We start from the raw sequence: 19,341 nt of genomic DNA, 5'->3' as shown, positions 1-19,341 counted from the left end.
TTAATGATACATATGATAGTTTTTTTTGTTATTATTATTGTCCCCCTATGAACTAAAGCGAAGTCCACTAATTATCAATACTTAAATAGAAAAACAGCTATTTGCAATTTGGCAATTTCCAATATATAAAAGATATGGAGGGCATTTTGTAGAGAGCAATTTAGTACTAACCTTGTCCAACTAGAAATCTATATTATTATTTGAGAAATAATTTTATTAATTTGTCATGTTTTCCATATGTTTTCTATAATTTGAAGTTTAGTAAATGGTTTTCATTAATAATTTTAATAATATTTATATATTTTGATAACTACAATATATCATCTCCACAAATATTTGATATAGCTTTATTTATTATTATATAATAGAAGTTTTCCAAGATCTTAAGATGAGTTAATGATTTAAATAAATAATTTAAATAATATATTTATGTTTCATGATAAACAGTTTAAGAAAAATATGATGATTGTCATCTACAAAAATATTTGATACTGTCTTATTTGTTCTTATACAAAAACAAAATGTCTTCTCTTGTAGGTATGAAAGGCTTATATATATATATATCAAATATAAAAGGTTATATATTTTTTGGGCTTTGTTAATATTAGTTCATCGATGGCATATATAGTTTATTATTTTAAATTTATTAGTGTTTAGTCAAAAATATTAAGTTTTCTAACACTTGTATACTTTGCTAATATGTGTCACTACAAAGGCTCATGTTTTTGTTTTACCGATACCGAAACAATACTTGATTACATGTCGTATAAAAACACATACGAAAATAAACTTGCAAATAAAAAAAGATAAATATTCTGAAACATTGTAGATTTTGTAAAAAAATTCAAATAATGATAGGTTTATTTACTTTTATAATCCAAAAAATTAATCAATAAAACTAAATTAGGATTTTAATTGTAATTGATCTATAAATTCAAATAATTTGAAGAAACCTCAAGATATAGATTATTTGGTTTTTGTTTTGTTACAAATTCACTAAAAATAAAAATGTTTAATTAAATATATTACTTGGCATAGGGTGTCTACTCTGATAGACCTTACTGATAATAATAATTGATTTTTGTTATTGTAAAGTTATGTTTTATATTATTTTAAAATATTAATAATTCTAAAATTATTGGTCGTGAAAAAAACCCCAAAAACTATTGAAATGGAGTAAAACAATCAAAAATAGAAAATCATCATCACTCTTTAGTCTTGAAAGAAGCTTCGATGAAGTCAACATAAACTTATTCAAACAAAAATTATCTTTAAAAGGAAATTTTTTACATTGTACAAAAAAATACATAACAAACAATTGAAATTTAGTTAACAAAAAACAAATAAAACATTCAGCGAGTAAGATGATTAACTTAATATTTGTATCTAATTTAATAAAAAAATTAACATTAAAATTAAATTTGTTAGATATATATTAATCCAGATAAAGTGTAGATTCTCACCTAATATATGAAAATGAACATGAAATAGAGCTGCACCAGTCAGTTATAGTACTGTATAGCGAGTAAGATGATTAATTTAATATTTTTATCTAATTTAATAAATTAAAGTTACATACAAAAACTAACATTAAAATTAAATTTGTTAGATATATATTTCGGTAAAGTGTAGATTTTCACTTAGTATATGAAAATGAACATGAAATAAAGTTGTATCAGTTATAGTACTGTATATTATTTTGGTTAATTATTTGTTAATAAACGAAAATCTACGGTCCTTTTATCATCTGAGCATGCAGCAGACAAAAGATTTTGCTGAACGCGTGGGACGTAAGGTTTTGTCTTTTAACTAATTTTACTGTTGTGACAAAATTGTGTATCGACCAATAAACTAATAAATTTCCCGAGTCGTACCATGACATGTCTATTATGAATTATGAATATATCGACGGAATTGATTTATGTACGTACTTATTTAAATATTGCAAGAGAAATGTATATTATAATGAAATTTGAAAACGTATATACACAGTTGGCTGCAAGGCTACGTATACACTAACAGTACAATATTTTATACATACTTATAAAGCAGAATTTGCAAACAAAACCTAATGTATCTCAACATTTCCTGTAAGAAAAAGAGAGTATCTTAACATCTAATATTATTATTTTTAATATAATTTAGTTATTTTATTTTAAACTGAAAATAAACCATTCAAATAATCCACTTGACACTTGAGTATCTATTAGATGTCCGAAAGTTTCTAAGCTAAAGATGGGTTCTAAACTTTTATATTATTTTACATTTTTTTCTTGTTTTATGTTTAGAATCTTATGTACCCGTGACAGATAACTTCCTAGAAAATTCTTTAAGCAAATTAGCTCAATATACTCAAAAGAGTGAGATACCATTGAATTGGGAGAAAATGATAGTGATGGGGGAAAAAAATTTGAAGAGAAATAGGGTATAGATTGCAAATAGGGGGGAAGTTGTGTGTAGAAAGTACAAATACTTTGCTAATTATCTTTGTTATTACTCCCCTCTTCAAATTATACGATGATGTAGAAGGTTTATGTTGTTTCAAAATATAAGATATTTTGAGGTTTTAAAGTTAATTTTAATTTTATTGAAAACTGTTTAACCAATTAAATTTTACTGTAATTAAATTTTTTGTCTTTTTTTATAATTAGTTGAATGATTTTAAAATTATATCTTTATTTTTTTTTTTAAGAAAGTAAGTTTTTTAACTTTTATGCACTAAACCAAAACATCATATATCATGAACGAATGGAATATTAAATAATATTCATTCTATTATAACGTTGTAAATAGATTTTAGAATGGAACCGCATGAAAAGGTTACAGGGACCCTATAAGATTACGGGACCCAATATATGTTAATGTCTTTGGATACGAAACAAATTATTTTTCGCATCTTCGACATATCATTTATGAAACCGGGGTCACGATTAATCACTTTTTGAATGGTACCTAGTTTGAGAAATTTTCACAGAAAATTAATTAACATAGATTAGGTTTGAACCACACGATAGTTAATTAGAGTCATCACTGTGTTTTGGGAGATTCAAAACATAATCTATTTATTTGTTTTACGTTTTATTATGGTGCCTAGCTAATTTATTAGATCCCATGTGTGACCCGACGTTGGGGAAAGAATGCTGATTTGTCGTAGGTGTGTCGGTGTTCCTCATTTTAAATAATTGTCTCCGTCTCATTGTTCTGTAGTTGAAAGAAAAACGAGAGAGACTGCACCAAAAAAAGAGCGAGAGAGACTTTTTCTAAGAACTATAATATTTCATTTATTTTAGTAAAATCTGCGTTTCTGGAATGCACATAGGTCTGACGATTAGGGCCAGTAATAAAAAAGTTTTACTGTATGTGCTTTTCTTCTTTCTTAATTACCAACTTCGTGTTTTAAGTTTGATTTAGCATCCAAATCATATCCCGCGATGGGAACATATATCACCTTTACATAAGGTTTAGATCTCTTCGATATGTTCAACGGTTCTATTAACTGGGTTGGCGACTCAGAAAGGTTTCATTTGGAAATTAAACTGGCGGGCAAGGTAAGTGGAGGTAGTGGAGACTTTTGAGAGAGGCAAGATCCGGTGTTAATAAGTCTAAAAATGAAACATCGATTTTGAAAAACTTTCTAACGTTTTATCAATAAATAGTTTTGGTTATGGGTCAATTTGTGAGATGACCAAGTTTGGAAAAGAAATTAAGTGCAGAACACTGATTTTGACATAATGTAGTATCTATCAATTGTGCTTTATTTCTACCGGTTTTACCCTTGATTCATACAAGTTGCCGGTGACTTCAAGATGTGGAGATGACGTTGACAAAATTTAAGTGTGGCCAATAATTAATGCAAACTGTCACCAACAAAAGGAAAATAACACAGCCACATCACATACACATAACCACAAACATTTCATTAATTTTACTTCATATCACCACAAACATTTCATTAACTCCAACTTTTAAATACTAAAGCCTAAATGGACCACTAAACCCAAACTCAAATGTAAACTATATTATATATTTATAATTTTAAATAAAATTAAAATCTGAAAATATATATATATAATCTTTTGTGATACTAAACTATAGTATATAAAGATGGAAAATATCATACTAAACTCTAAACCCAACCCCTAATTACTAAACTCTAAATCATGGCCACTAAATTCTAAACCAAAGTCTAAGCTATAATATATATTTAAAAGAAAATCAAAATCTGAAATATATAATATTTTATAATATTTTCAAGTACTATACATACATAGTATAGAACATTATATAAAATAGTATGCAAATGTTTGTTCTATTTATGTTAGTTGGGAATCATATGTAAAATAGTAGAAGAAGAAATAAAAGTACTTGTTGATGAAAAAGACGTTCTTAAACTAGACATGACCCTAATATTGTCAAACTTTTGAATGAAACTAATTTTATATTACGAGCAATCATACAAAATGGCATGGAAGAGAAATATCAAATTTGAAGACATGACATATAAACCCTAAACCCTAAACTCTAGTTTGAAAATAAAATTACTAAACCCTAAACCCTAATCACTAAACCATAAACACAAATATAAACCCTAAACCCTAATCACTAAACCCTTAACCCAGATATAGACCCTAAACACTAATCACTAAACCCTAAATCCTAATCACTAAACCCTAAACCCAAATATAAATCCTAAACCCTAATCGCTAAACCCTAAACCCAAATATAAACCCTAAACCCTAATCACTAAACCCTAAACCCAAATATAAACCCTAAACCCAAATCACTAAACCTTAAACCCAAATATAAACCCTAAACCCAAATATAAACCCTAAACCATAACCACTAAACTCTAAACCCAAATATAAACCCTAAAAATTAAACTCTGCTCACCCACTTAAATTCTAAAACCCTAGACAAACCCCTAGTTACTAAATCTAAACCCAAATAACTAAAGTATAAATCCAAACAATCTATATAATATGTTGTCAATTTTCTCAATGTAGACGACATAGTATGGAACCGGTATAAATAGTATAGATGTACTGGTCCACTCCATTTACATTTTCCAAATGACCAAGTTTAAGAACGAAATTACTAAACCCTAAACACTAATTACTAATTCTAAACCCAAATATAAACCCAAAACCCTAAACTGTAAACCCAAATCTCAAAATCTAATGCAAACCTCAACTTCACCACCATTCCTCTAAATAATAGAATTTAGATTTCTAAACTAGAATTGGTAATAATGAAGATTCCAAATAATCAAATTTGTGCAACATTTAAAAAATGAATTTTATATTACAATCAATCACAGAAAATGACAATGAAAATAACTATCGAATTTGAAAACATGGCATATTATTACATTTTTAGGAATAGTATAGCATTTCGTCTCAAATAGTATGGTATCTTTGCACAAATATCTACCTAAAGAATATATACTATACTATTCATTTCACAGAATATAGTATAGACGAAAAGTTCATCTTCTTCAATTCTTCATTCTTAGACATGCTGATACGCATTCATTTGGCTCACTCTCATTATTCTTTACAACCATATAGAGATCGTCTTCATCTACTCCTTTTTCTGACACAGCAACACTTTACAGATCCGCTGTCGTTACTCTTTATCAGTGGATATCTATCATGGATCTAACTTTGATGCGATAATCCCATCTCATTTGCAAGATTTAAAAACAAAAACAATATGAAAACAAAAGCATGATTCTAAGAATCAGTGAGTTAAGAGATGGAGGAAAAAATTAAAGAGTTGGTGTGTGTTCTCACCGTCTACGCCTTCATCGTTGCCTCTTTTTTACCACAGTTGATTGATCTTCTCTTGAGAAAAAATCAATTCAAGAAAAAATCTGGGAAGAAGAATTTTATCTACTCTAAAGTTACCAAAACAAAGCACATGTGAGAGAGAATGTGTGATTTTCAAGGGCCACACGTTACTTTTGAGTATTATTATTATTATTAACTTTTCTTTATTTTTTCTTGCAGGTTTCAACCGGTTGTATCTGAGGGTAATATGGCAATATTATGTATAAGAAGGAAAGTGTATAGGTGATCAAGGTTTTTTAGTTAGCCATTAAATTATAATTTGTTTGATGGTTATACAACCCAATTTCCCTTTCGTTATTCCTATCTTTTTTTTTGAACACACACACACAAAAGTTTAATTAGAGTCGTTGTGTAACTAAGTGTTTTAAAACGTCTACGTTTGACGTATGGAATCAAACACTGCTTGTTTATTGGTTACAAACACATGCACAGTGGTTACAAATACATGCCCAGTGGTTACAAATAATGCCCAACCTATATCTATAGACAGACCAATGACTCCATCTGATGACAGTTGACTGAAAATTTCAAATCATGAAAAAAATATATTCAAATCATGACATCTCTAAAGCTTCATGCACATAAGTATATACAAAAATGACATTGAGTTTTTTTCAACCTTCTACGGTTCTACCATCTCATGATAACTTTATATTTTGTTCTTAAAATAATAGTTGAAATATGGTCGAAGTGCCAGAAAAAAAATCGATAACTTTTCTTTTGTATCGAAAGATAGACTTGCCATCAACGTAGCAGCCAAATTGTCAATAAATTAGAGGCAGCCAAAGCATAAGGCCATGACTCATGAGAATCGTTTAGAATCCTAAGGGATAAAAGGCGCCTTTCAACACGTACGTGGCCTATCGAAACAAAAGCAAAACCATACTTCAATTTGTTCAATAACGTGTCAACACAAAATGATTTTTTTTTTTAAAATTAAGCCGTTTCATATTTTGAATTATACCAAAGATCGCCTGAATATGGAAATAAATACCTAATTTTTGTGATAGAAAAAACAAATAAGATTTTAGACTTTACCTAATTGACAAAAAAAATTTAAATTGATCATGCGGTGTGTATATGCGATTTATAACAAAACTATGTTACATAAATAGTTCAGACTTATAAATCTAAGAGGTAGTCTGACAAATACAGTGTTTCGAAAAAAAAAAAATTTGACAAATACCAAAGAGTTTAAAATTTAAGAAACTACTAAATAAGCAAATACTAAACTGCAGGGTACCAGAATTATAACAACTAACAACTATATTAAAATACTTCAAAACAAGCACGATTTGATTTTTAGGGTCCTTGATTTTTTTTTGTGCACGAGCCTTGATTTGTTTTTGTTTAAATGTGAAATTTATAAATTAAATGGAGTTATGTACAAAGTATTAAAGAAACCAAATCAAACCAGAGAAATATAGCTGAAGAATTAGGAAAATGAAGGTAGTTTGTGACTCTTAATTGTGATCATCCAACGTTGTTGAAGACCACGAAGTTTGCTTGCTACCGGTAGATGAAGAAAAGGGATGCAATTGTGGACCACCTTGTCGATGGCTTGAACCAAGTGGTCATACTCACACAGGCGGCACTCTTAATTATGGTGGCGACTATTTGATTCTTTCCACATGTGATAAATTGATATTTGGAATAACACTACGGTCGGAGGAGTCATACTGACTAGTAAAATGATATCTTACAAAACCTAATGACGTGATAAACAAGGTTAAAAAATCATAAAATTAGACCAGAGAGAGTTTATTTTTCCAGTTATGTCAAAATTTGATAAACTGTTTGTTTATTACACCTTTATCATTTTATTATTCTCTTAAATAACTTGTTTTGGTAGTTTGTGTAATCTAATTAAATTAAGAGGCACTGATTTAATAGTTCATTATGTATGAATGATCTAAATATATATATACTAGGATCGGCCGGTTCTATCCGCGGGATATAATTTTCTTGTTATTCTATTTTTTTTATAAGTATTGTTATATTTTATTATTTTTGTGCTAAGATTACGAATGGAATTGATATGTGTATGATAATGATATGTGGTTTGGTTGGAAAAGAGATTATATGTAGTATGATTTATTTTGCTTGCTCGTAATGGTTATGTATATATTATAGTGTTGGTTTGGATTGTTTTTTTGTTTTTTTTTATATAATTGTCATTTCGTTATTCATCATTTTCACCTTTCATTTTAATTATTTTTTCAGTTTAAAAATTACGCATTCAAATATTTTATTTACCTATAAGAAATATAGATTTCTTTTTATAGTACAAATTTTGAATTTTCAAAAACAAAACATATATTTATAAAATTTAGTATGTAATGTTACAATAAAATATTATCGTATTATATTCTATTTAGAATATATAATAAAATTGTAATTATATAATTTCTTTCTCTCTCTATCTCTGACATGTAATATTACAATAATATAGTGTTGTGTTCTATTATATTTACGAAACATAAAATAGCATTTGTAATTATACAATCTCTCTCTTTCTCTTTGTCTCTATCTATATTTTATTGTAAGAAATACAATATTGTCCAAGTAAGTGACAAATTATCACATTATTTCTCTACCAATATAATACATAATAACTTTTTTAATTTTGTTTTGTTCAAAAAATGTTTCTTAGTTTTCTAATTCATACGTATATTTGTAAAATTCTCCAATATCTTATTATTGGTCTTGAAGTTATATTTAATAAAACATTTTGCCTCTATTGTTGTTTACAAACTAATATTGGTTTAAGTCATCGTAGTATTTAAAATTTTCATTTTTCTCCTTTTTCTTTATATTGTGTTTATGTGTTCAGACCATAGTAGTTTTGTTTTTTAATTCACAATACTTGATATGGACAACATATAGATTTTTACTATGATGTTTGATTTGTGCTAACATGTTTAGGGTCCATTAGTTGATACACTTTTCGATCTTCCGTAACCAATGGTCCAACATACTGGTTAAAACATACTTCCTTTGTTTCATGTATATCTATAATTTTTACACTTATTAAGAAAATACGTAAAACACTACAAGAAAACACAAGTTTTACGAGGGCAGTTTTCCTCGTGACTTCGTCGTAAAAGCAGTGATACGAGGAATTAGCGAAGAAACCTGTTTCGTCGTTATACGTTTGTCGTAACGCATATATCCTCGCTAATTCGTCGTAACATAGCGAGAAAATAATTTCGTCGTAAAAGCGAAGAGGAATATTTCGTCGTAAAGACCACGTAACGCTTCCACGTAAGGACGTCGCTAAATTTCCTCGTAAATACCACGAAAGACGTTCCTCGTAAAACCCACGTAAATAACTCGAAAGTAAATACTCGTAAAGTAAACGTAAATACCTTGATAGCTTTTCTCGTAAAGACCACGTGAACTTTCCACGTGATTTCCTTGTAAACAATTCCTCGTAAAAACCTCGTTAAGCTTCCACGTAAAGAAGTCGCAAAATTAGCTACGAATTTACTTCGTTTCGTTATTTTACAGAAATATAAAAAATTATAATTAAAAAAATAATTTAAATTATTTAAATTATTAATAAAATTAAAATTCTAAAAAAATCAAAACCAAAATATTTTATATATAAATAAGTTTTGAATTCATAATACAAGAACCGAAATTAAAAAGAACTAAGGGTCGTGAATCGCCCGATAAAATTCATCACTCCTCGCCGTTACATCCGCCTCGGCATGTGTGTCGGATGTTGACTCGCCTGGAATAGGATTTCGTTGTCGCATGGTCATCGGGGGAGGAGGAACCGATGGTCCTCTAGAAGAAGGAGATCCAAAGACTCTCTGAGTGTACTGAGTCTCGGGGACAGTCTCTTGTCCCGAAGAACCGGGAGCTGATGAAGACGACGGGTCTAAACGATTATCCGGCTCACCGAACATCTCTCTGTAATGGGCAGTAAGTCTACCTTTTCGAACCTGAGAAAAAAATTTAATTTTTTAAATTTTCGTCAACAGTATATTTTCCAACATTATCCACCTAATCAACACTAAATAACATAAGATCCGTAAACTTATCTAAATTCCCTATACTAACCACCTAATCTACCTAAACTAACCAAATTAGAGAGGAATTAGAGAGGCTTACCATTGCAACGAAACAGGGAGGAAGTGGAGAGGAAGTAGAGAGGAAAGAAAGAGTGAGCGCTCGGGGTGTATATATAAGATTACATTCCGTCGCAAATTCCTCGTAATTTTACGACGAATTACAGAGGCCCGTGTTTTTTTTTACGACGAAACAGCGAGAGATTACAAAGGCCCGCGTTTTATTATACGAGGAATTACAAAGGCCCGTGTTTTTTAGGTACGAGGACGTTACGACGATTTTGTTTACGTGGAATTACCGAGGAAAGCTTCCCTATAAATATACCCGTAACTCTCCTTCTCAACCCACACCCAAACTCCCAAATCACACCCTATCTCACATCATACTCTCAAATCCAATCCTATTCAAATTATAAAAATTTGAGAAAAAAGGAAGAGAAGATGATATTGGAATTTATGTTGGTGAGACTTAAGTAATATAATTGCTGGAAGTCTTGCCACATGTAAATCCAGTATATTTCTTCTTTTTCTTTTTTTTTTTCTAGTTTTTACAGTACGAGGTGTTTACGACGATTTTGGTTACGTGGTAATTACGACGAATTTGTCCTACGTGGTATTTACGACGAATTTGTCCTACGTGGTATTTACGACGAATCTCTCCTACGTGGAATAAACGAGGAATTTGTCCTACGTGGTATTTACGACGAATTTGTCTTACGTGGTATTTACGACGAATCTCTCCTACGTGGAATAAACGAGGAATTCGTCGTAAGTTCGACGTCAACATACGAGGAATTAACGAGTATTCCGTTTAAATCCCTAAAATCCGAAACCCCAAACCCCAAACCCCATATTCCTTATCTTCTACTTCATATATTCCAAACCCTATCTTTATTTTCATTCCAAACCACAATTCCCTATCTTCTAATTCATATATTCCAAACCACAATTCTCACTTTTACTTATTCATAAAACAAACTCCCACATTTTCTTATTCACAAAACAAACTCCCACATTACCTTATTTATAAAACAAACTCTCACATTACCTTATTCATAAAACAAACTACACAAAATCGAGTATATTTCTTCTTTTTCTTTTTTTTTTCTAGTTTTTACAGTACGAGGTGTTTACGACGATTTTGGTTACGTGGTTTTTACGACGATTCCGTCCTACGTGGAATTAAAGTGGACCGCGTTCATCATTTATTTTACGTGGTATTTACGACGAATCTCTCCTACGTGGTATTTACGACGAATTTGTCCTACGTGGTATTTACGACGAATCTCTCCTACGTGGAATAAACGAGAAATTCGTCGTAAGTTTGACGTCAACATACGAGGAATTAACGAGTATTCCGTTTAAATCCCTAAAATCCGAAACCCCAAACCCCATATTCCTTATCTTCTACTTCATATATTCCAAACCCTATATTTATTTTCATTCCAAACCACAATTCCTTATCTTCTAATTCATATATTCCAAACCACAATTCCCACTTTTACTTATTCATAAAACAAACTCCCACATTTTTTTATTCACAAAACAAACTCCCACATTACCTTATTCATAAAACAAACTCTCACATTACCTTATTCATAAAACAAACTACACAAAATCGAAAATACATCAATCGGATTCATCGACATTCTCATCATCACTAGAAATGTCTTCATTTTCATTAAACTCGTCTTCAACAGCTTCGTCTGTGGCATCATCGGTAAGATCTTCGTACTCGTGATTATGCGGATCAATGAGAAGGATGTCATCAATTTCTTGTTCAGGTTCCTCGACTCCATTTATCTGTTCTTCTTGCAATGGTGGTTCTTCTCCACTGATGATTCGTCCTCGAGGTGTTACTTTGATCACTGCTAACCTATTTATACCCGAATCTCTCATCCGAGGGTATGGAAGGAAGCTAACTTGGTCTGCTTGTGAAGCTAAGATGAAAGGCTCGAATTTGTTGTACCGTCGTCCACCGTTGACATCAACTACACCGAATTTGTTAGACCGAACACCTCTGTTGACGACGGGGGTCGAACCATTCACATTTGAAGAGGACGCATTTCAGCTTCAGTATCCCTGGAAATTCGACTTCAATAATCTCCGTGTGTCACTTACAAAGTTGGTGGATTCAAAATTAATTAGGTGCAAAAAAAAAACGTGTGTCACTTACAAAGTTGGTGGATTCAAAATTTCCTCGCTAAATCCAAGTAAATAGTTTCCTCGTAAATAATCTCCGTGTGTCACTTACAAAGTTGGTGGATTCAAAATTAATTAGGTGCAAAAAAAAACGTGTGTCACTTACAAAGTTGGTGGATTCAAAATTTCCTCGCTAAATCCAAGTAAATAGTTTCCTCGTAAATAAGACGCGAAGTTTACGTCCACTTTACGAGGAACGTACGTGAAACATGATATCATCGTTATTTCCTCGTAAATGACACGTCACATTACATCGACTTTACGACGAACGGTTTTTGTCGTTAGTTTACGAGGAAATAACGATGATACCGTTATTCACGTAAAATCCTCGTAAAGTTGACGTAAACTTACGAGGTTTTTTTTTCCTCGTTAATATTCCTCGTTAAGCTTGAGTTTTCTTGTAGTGAAAGTTTGACAATAAATGTATTAATTTATGTGTTTAACTATTTCTTATGATTTTAACCAATTAAAACTTAGTAAATACAATTAATATCTTTGAAATTTACAAATTGCCATTATTACATACATTAAAATATAAAATATAAATATTTTAGAAAATATTTTTTTCTTCTAAAACATAAATCATTCTAAAACGGAGGGAGTATTATAAATCGATACAGCTGGTGTAGCTTCTACTTCCAGTCCATCTTCATGGTTTCTAGACCATTACCTCTACTACTCTCAAGTCTCAACTAATGGTTTTATTGCCTAATTAAACACCATGTCTGGTGGATGAATCTATTCCTAGCTTTTGCATTGTAGTTGGTGTTTCTTTTTCCCCCGGGTTAGTGGTTCTCTCAACAGCTTCCTTTGTAAACACTATTTAATATATTCTTTAAAATCCTTTGTAAAAAAAAATAGAAATCATTGTATTATCATTCAATTTCAAATTTACGTTGTACTTAAACTTAGTGATCAAAGAAAAGAAAAAAAACTTGCATCTAAAAGTCCTGAACAAACACAATATTGTAACTTAAGCTGAATCAAATACAAAAAGGAACCAAAGTACACTAAGTTCTTTCACGTGGAGAATACATACAGTACATGTTTTAAGTGCTACTTTCATCAGCTTCTAAAAATTCACATAAACAACAATTGTTTTGTGTAGGATCATCTTCTTTTTGGATAAAGAATTCCCATACATTTACTCTATGAGCAACTAATTTCCTTGGTTTTGGTGAAAGAGCATAGCTTGATCTTTCAGTTTCTTTTCTTCTCTTTCGAGCAAGGCAAGGTTCTGAAGTCTCTTCTCCTTGAATCTCATCGTCACACATTTTATCGTTCTGGTCATAAGAAGAAGATGAATCCATCTGCGCAAACAAAAACAGTCACGATCAGTAATCTATAAACACTTAAACACTGCAATTGAGTCTTTTATCTATAAAGAGTCTTTGTTTCATACAGGATAGACCTAAGAGAGAATAATATAAGATTTTTTCAACGCCACGTTCAACGCCACTATCGTAGTTACTCTTCCTGAATTCATCTAGGGCAACTCCATGATCGTTCCTTGAATGCCTAGCAGGTTTAAATACGGTACTGAGACGCAAGATGTGTTCCTACATAAATATATCAAATCAAATTGAAGAACTTAGGAGAGAAATTTGATCAATTACCCAATAGATGGCGTAGTGATAGAAATATGTATATACTGATATTTATCTATAAACTTCAAAGCCTATATCAATAAAGCTTTTTTACCTGGTTGCCGAGTGTTCGTGTTAGCTAAACCAAGCAGCTCGGTTTGGTTTCGGAACCGGAAGCCTTCTTCAGGCAATGGAGATACCAGCTCGGTTAACTCATCTAAGGAGTTTGAATCATTGAACCGGATCAGTAAGGAAGAGTCGGTAAGCCTGTAGTTTTGCGCACATCAATCCACATCAAATGCCGAGATGGAATACATCGACCCAGCGGTGAGCCGAGACCAACTTCACCTACCTTTTTGCCTCACTTTGGTTTCACTTATATTCATATGTTTTGTATCGTTTTTCATTTTGAAATACTTTCTCATGTAGATCTCTCCTATTAAAGGGTATTATGAAATGAAAGAGTATTAAAAAAAGAAAGATTAAAGGCCTAGAATAATAAATAGTTCCCTTCTATGCAAAATTCTAATGTAATATAGCAAATAATGCAGTTCTATTATTTTTCGTTTATGAACTAACCTTTCAGCTTTATACAAAAAGCTTTGGTTATGATTTGCATTAACTGTTAAGAAAAAAACAAGAATGGGATTTGTGATCACAAAATATCAAAGTTTATATTATGTCGCGTTCACTTCGATGTCCTGAAAACCTAAATGAATGATGAATAAAAACACAAACAGCATTGCATGCCGATCCTGTTTTGATTTTTGTTGTCTTGTTTGCATATATGACGTACCATACAACAAGACAAAATGAAATTATAAAAACTAATAAGTAAAATTGAAACTATAAAAACTAATAAGCAACAAATACGAACCAACCTTGGGAATGCATATAGAAACCTTTCATCAAACTCAGAGGTACTTATTATACAATAATTAGGTGAAAAGTTGGGCTATCTTTTAGAAGGCATTGATGAACTTTTATAATAGCAGACTTGACTCAAGAAACTCATATTCTGTTCACAGAGCTGGCCCTGATATCCCAGCTTCATGATTCGAGAACCCACAAACTTGAAATCTCCAATACCAGTTCTCACAACTCTCTCGGTGATCGTTATCTGTTATTTTTGACTCCTAAGATTAATAAACATTAAATGGGCTATGAGCTAATGCTTCACTTGTTTGTAGCCAAGACCGGCTCTGTCTCTCTCCACGCCATCTTACATCTTCACAATTAGCTCAAAGGGTTCATTTCTTTCAGCAATGTTGCATATGTTAATATTCTATAGACTCTTGGTGAATATGTTAATGTTCCACGGATCACTAAATTTTAAACGGACTTTGTTATTTGTTGCGAGTAATACAGTTTTAAATGAGTGACGATAATGATCAATGAGTTCTCACTTAAACAACTGCGATGATTCAGCCGTTCCGACAACTTTTAGACTCAAAAGCGCACGCGAGATACACTTTTCTTTTTTCTTTTGCGAAAGAGAGATTTTTTTCTAAAAGCGAAAAGTGGTAAAACAATTTGAAATAAAATAAATTAAATTCTTGAAAAAAGACGTACAAAAACATTACAGAGAAGCAAGAAGCCAAGAACAGGAAAAAAAATAATCAATGTGAAGAGTTTCAGTATCCTAATAATCTCCCATTCCTCCCTAATTTCGTTAATTTTACAAACCAACCCCAAGATATTTCAAAACTAACAAAAACACCCACAATCTTAAAAAATACACACTTCTCACAAAATGTAAACTAGGTACATTCACACAACGAACCGACGATCCTAAAGCCAGTTAGTTCTTGAACCACATTCACACGGTCTCAATGCTCTTGCTCAGCTCCTCCAGCTTCTTCATCCTCAACTTCTCGCTTTCTCCTACCAACTGTTCCATCTCCCCAAGGAAGAAAACCAAACACCATTTATGTATAACAAGCAATAAAAACTAACCTCTGCAAATTAGGAATCTAAAGATGAGAGAGCTCAGGAACAAACCTCCATAAGTTTGGTGATCAGCTGAACTTTCTCCCTGTTCTTCTCGTTGAATGTATCAAGTGCTTCTTTGTATTCCCTTTCCTGTATCAATTGTAAGAAGTTTCTGGCTTTAGAGATTGCCTAAAGATCAATCCTTTGGATGTGTTTATACTTTATATCAATTCAAAGAGTGTGTGTGTGTGTGTGTGTGTGTGTTTGTATACCTTCTTTTGAACAGTGGAACCTAGAGGTTTGAGTTCTTTGTTAACACTATCAATCTTCTTACGAACCATAGACACTTCCTTCCTCATAGGATCTGCCATAGACTCAAGCTCCTGTAAAAAAAAAGAAAAAAAAGTAACCATCTTTGCCTTGAAAAACAGAACACAGCCACATCAAACCAAACTGTATCATGTCCGAAGAGACAAAAAAGTCAAAGCACTTTGACCAATTCTAGATCTTGAATATAACCCACATCAAATAAAACAAAACCAAACTGTTTAATGTCCGAAGAGACAAAAAAAAAAAGTCAAAGACTTTTATCCTCATTTTGACCAATTCAAGATCTTGAAAGAAGAGAGAGAGAGAGAGAGAGAGGGAGAGAGAGAGAGAGAGAGAGAGTAGAATCTAACCTCGCGAATGGTGGAGAGTCGTCGGGTTTCTTCCTCGACCCGACCCAACTGAGCCTGGATCCGTTCACGAACTTCCATCCTCCTCTTGTCAATCTCATCCTCTTTAGCTTTAAACGCAGAGAGCGCAGAACGAGTCATCTCCTCGTCTTCTTTAGACATATGGCTGCTGAAGCTCAAGCTTCCAGTATGCAGAACCATCTCGTTGCTCTGAGGAGGCTCCGTCGTGGCGGCGGCTCCGGTTCCAGCTCCGGCGTTGGTCTGAGTCATCTTCGGTTTCTCCTTGTGGTTTTTGCTGCTCTTCTTCCTCAAACCAAAGCAAGAACTCGAGTCCTCGGTGGAGTTACGGTGGGGTTCTTCGAGTAGCCCTATGTTTGCTGATCTGGGAGGGTTTTGAGAAGAAGCTTTTCTTGGAGAGGGTGTTTTAATGGCGGAGGGCGTATCTGTTTTGGTTTGCTGGATTGTTAGTGGGTTTCGGTTGTCTTTTACTTTAGTAAAGGTGGTTTGGTTTTAATTAACATCATTAAACCTAATCTTCTACTTAATCAGATTAGTTGTCTTTCTGTATTTGTACGACCGTTTTTTTAATGAAGCGATTATTGTTTTAAAATTATTAATATTTATTTTTTATCTCAATATGGACTGGACTTGTATTATACTATAATAGAATTAACATTCTTTCGGAAAAAGAGGGGGCTGCCTGTAAAGCAAAAATCAGAAATGTGTGCCAACGCATGAAATAAGAATATTTATATAATCTTATCGAGATAATTATACGCATTATACCAAAGCAAAGCCAAGAAAATGACCTAACTGCCATGTGACAACCATGTCCAACCAATCATATGTACTTTTTAAAGCATACATGTAGTTTAATCTTATATATTAAAAGAGAATTCATGACTTTTTTCATGTGTGGTTTTTTTTTTAATTTGGACCATCACTTAGAAATTTTATTAAATGTATTTTATTAAGACTAATAATACATAGAATTTTTAAAATACTTTTATCATAATATCTTTTGATATCCTTTTTATTTTAAATATAAATATATTTATTTTAAAAATCTAACAAATCTGTTTTAAAAGATCTTTACATGATCTTCATTTTCGAAATTATATTTAAATATTTTTCACTAATTTCGAAATTAGTTTGAAATATTATTATACATTAATAAATTCAGTAATCGTTTATAAAATAAAAAATAAAAAATTCTGTAATATTTTATATATTATATAACAATAATCAATCATATTAAAAGAAAATTATTATATTGAGCTAAGTATAATAAAACTGTATTAAATTTATAAATTTTATTTTCATAAGTACAAAAAATTTATGTTCAAAAATAAAATCTAATATGTTGGTAAGATGGATTAAGCAAAATATATAATACATGTATAAAAATTAACATGTATTTCTTTATAATATAAAATCTTTGTAACTACTTTAATCATAATATATTTTCATTTTAAATTCTAATAAATCTGTGTAAAAGTATTTTAACAATAATTTAATGTATTTTAAGTTATCGTTTATAAAATAAAAAATAAATAAATTATATCCTATTTTATCCACTTTATGTCATGATCATGTTAAAATACAATTATTATACTTAAATAAATATGATAAAAGTATATTCAATTGATAAATTTATAAATTTTATTTTCATAAATATAAATTATTTATTTTAAAAATATAATATGATGATAGAACGGCTTAAAATTAACAAACCTTATAATACATGTCTAAAAAGTAACATATTTTAGACTTTTGTATATACAATAATATTTTATCTAAATTGAATAAACTTAAAAAAATATTAGTAAAAAGAAATACAGCTTTGAAACATGGGTCAGAATTTAGCATAAATTAAATACAAAATATTTTCAAATATGTTTTTTCATGAATATATTAATTTGCTTACTAACTAAATGCAAATACAATAAGATAAATATATAATAAGAAGTAAAAATACGTACGGTTTTAATCAAATGATTGATTATAACATGTAAAATATAATATTATTATATTTGAAATAGTTATATAAACATTTAAGTATATGATTAATGTTAAAAAAATATACCACTAATGTTTAAAAATAATAATTTATGTATAAAAAAAGTAAAAACAAACACCCGCGCGGTTGCGCGGGTCAAAATCTAGTGATATAGTTAAATGTGAAATATTTTCTTGATTGAGATCTATTAATGAATCTTTAGTATACAACCAGAAACCAAAATATCTTTAAAACGAATTTTAGTACATATCCAACCAATCATATGTGTAACATTTATTGTACTTTGATTTGGATTTAAACAATAAACGTCATAGCTGTACATACAAAGTAAGAAAACTCATCAAGTAATCTTAGCTTTATATATAGATAGATAGATAACTACAACCACTTTCCATCTCATCAAAACATATTCTAATAAGTATTCTAGTTTTGAAAGAGTTCAGCAACTTTGAAAACTGATGATTTTGGTTACAAACGTTAATAAAAAAATGGAAAAGTTTTAACATTTGCACCCAAAAAATAATATTGTTGCAACCCCCCATCAACTCGAACTTGTATAGAACTATCAAGTTTTCAAAAACAGTAGCTATTACTTATAGTGGACTATGGAGGTGTTTAGGAACCCAGCTAATCCTTCGTGAAAACAATACCGAATGCATAGTTTATAATCGGAGTTTCTAATGAGATATAAAACATAAACTCATATTCGTGGCCACACGATATAAGAATCTTGGGATGAGACTTGTATTTATTCTGAAAACATGTAAAGTTGAGTTTGTTAAAACATATACCCAGGGCCGGCTCAACACTGATAGGGGCCCTAGGGCGAAAATTTTTTTTTAACTCTCTAAAATTTATATAAAGATAATGTTTAAAATATTTTAAAAATTTAATCAATAATATTTTGTATATTTTGTAATGAAAATAAAATTATATACATATCAAATAATTTTGGGCCCTTTTCAATTTTATTTATTATATTTATAATTTTTTTATATA

The 19,341-nt window shown here is 30.6% G+C and overlaps 1 protein-coding gene across 2 annotated transcripts; it reads right to left on the bottom strand.

Annotated features, from left to right (window-relative positions):
- Nucleotides 1-15,245: 15,245 nt before the first annotated feature.
- On the bottom strand, nucleotides 15,246-16,926 carry LOC106437898. 2 transcript variants are annotated; one of them, XM_013878908.3, is made up of 4 exons: nucleotides 16,326-16,926; nucleotides 15,918-16,028; nucleotides 15,715-15,795; nucleotides 15,246-15,613 (listed from the first exon to the last, which is right to left on the bottom strand). In XM_013878908.3, the coding sequence occupies exons 1-4, from the start codon at nucleotides 16,590-16,592 to the stop codon at nucleotides 15,533-15,535; spliced, it is 540 nt and encodes a 179-aa protein (XP_013734362.2). In that variant the 5' UTR covers nucleotides 16,593-16,926; the 3' UTR covers nucleotides 15,246-15,532. The 2 variants fall into 2 exon arrangements, with proteins under 2 accessions (XP_013734362.2, XP_013734363.2); XM_013878909.3 differs by having other exon boundaries at nucleotides 15,246-15,604.
- Between the last annotated feature and the right edge of the window lie 2,415 nt (nucleotides 16,927-19,341).

This window comes from Brassica napus, chromosome A3 (genome assembly GCF_020379485.1).
Source record: "Brassica napus cultivar Da-Ae chromosome A3, Da-Ae, whole genome shotgun sequence".
Classification (NCBI taxonomy): Eukaryota; Viridiplantae; Streptophyta; class Magnoliopsida; order Brassicales; family Brassicaceae; genus Brassica; species Brassica napus.
Note: the sequence above shows the minus strand (reverse complement) of the source record. Positions and strands in the feature narration are given on the sequence as shown.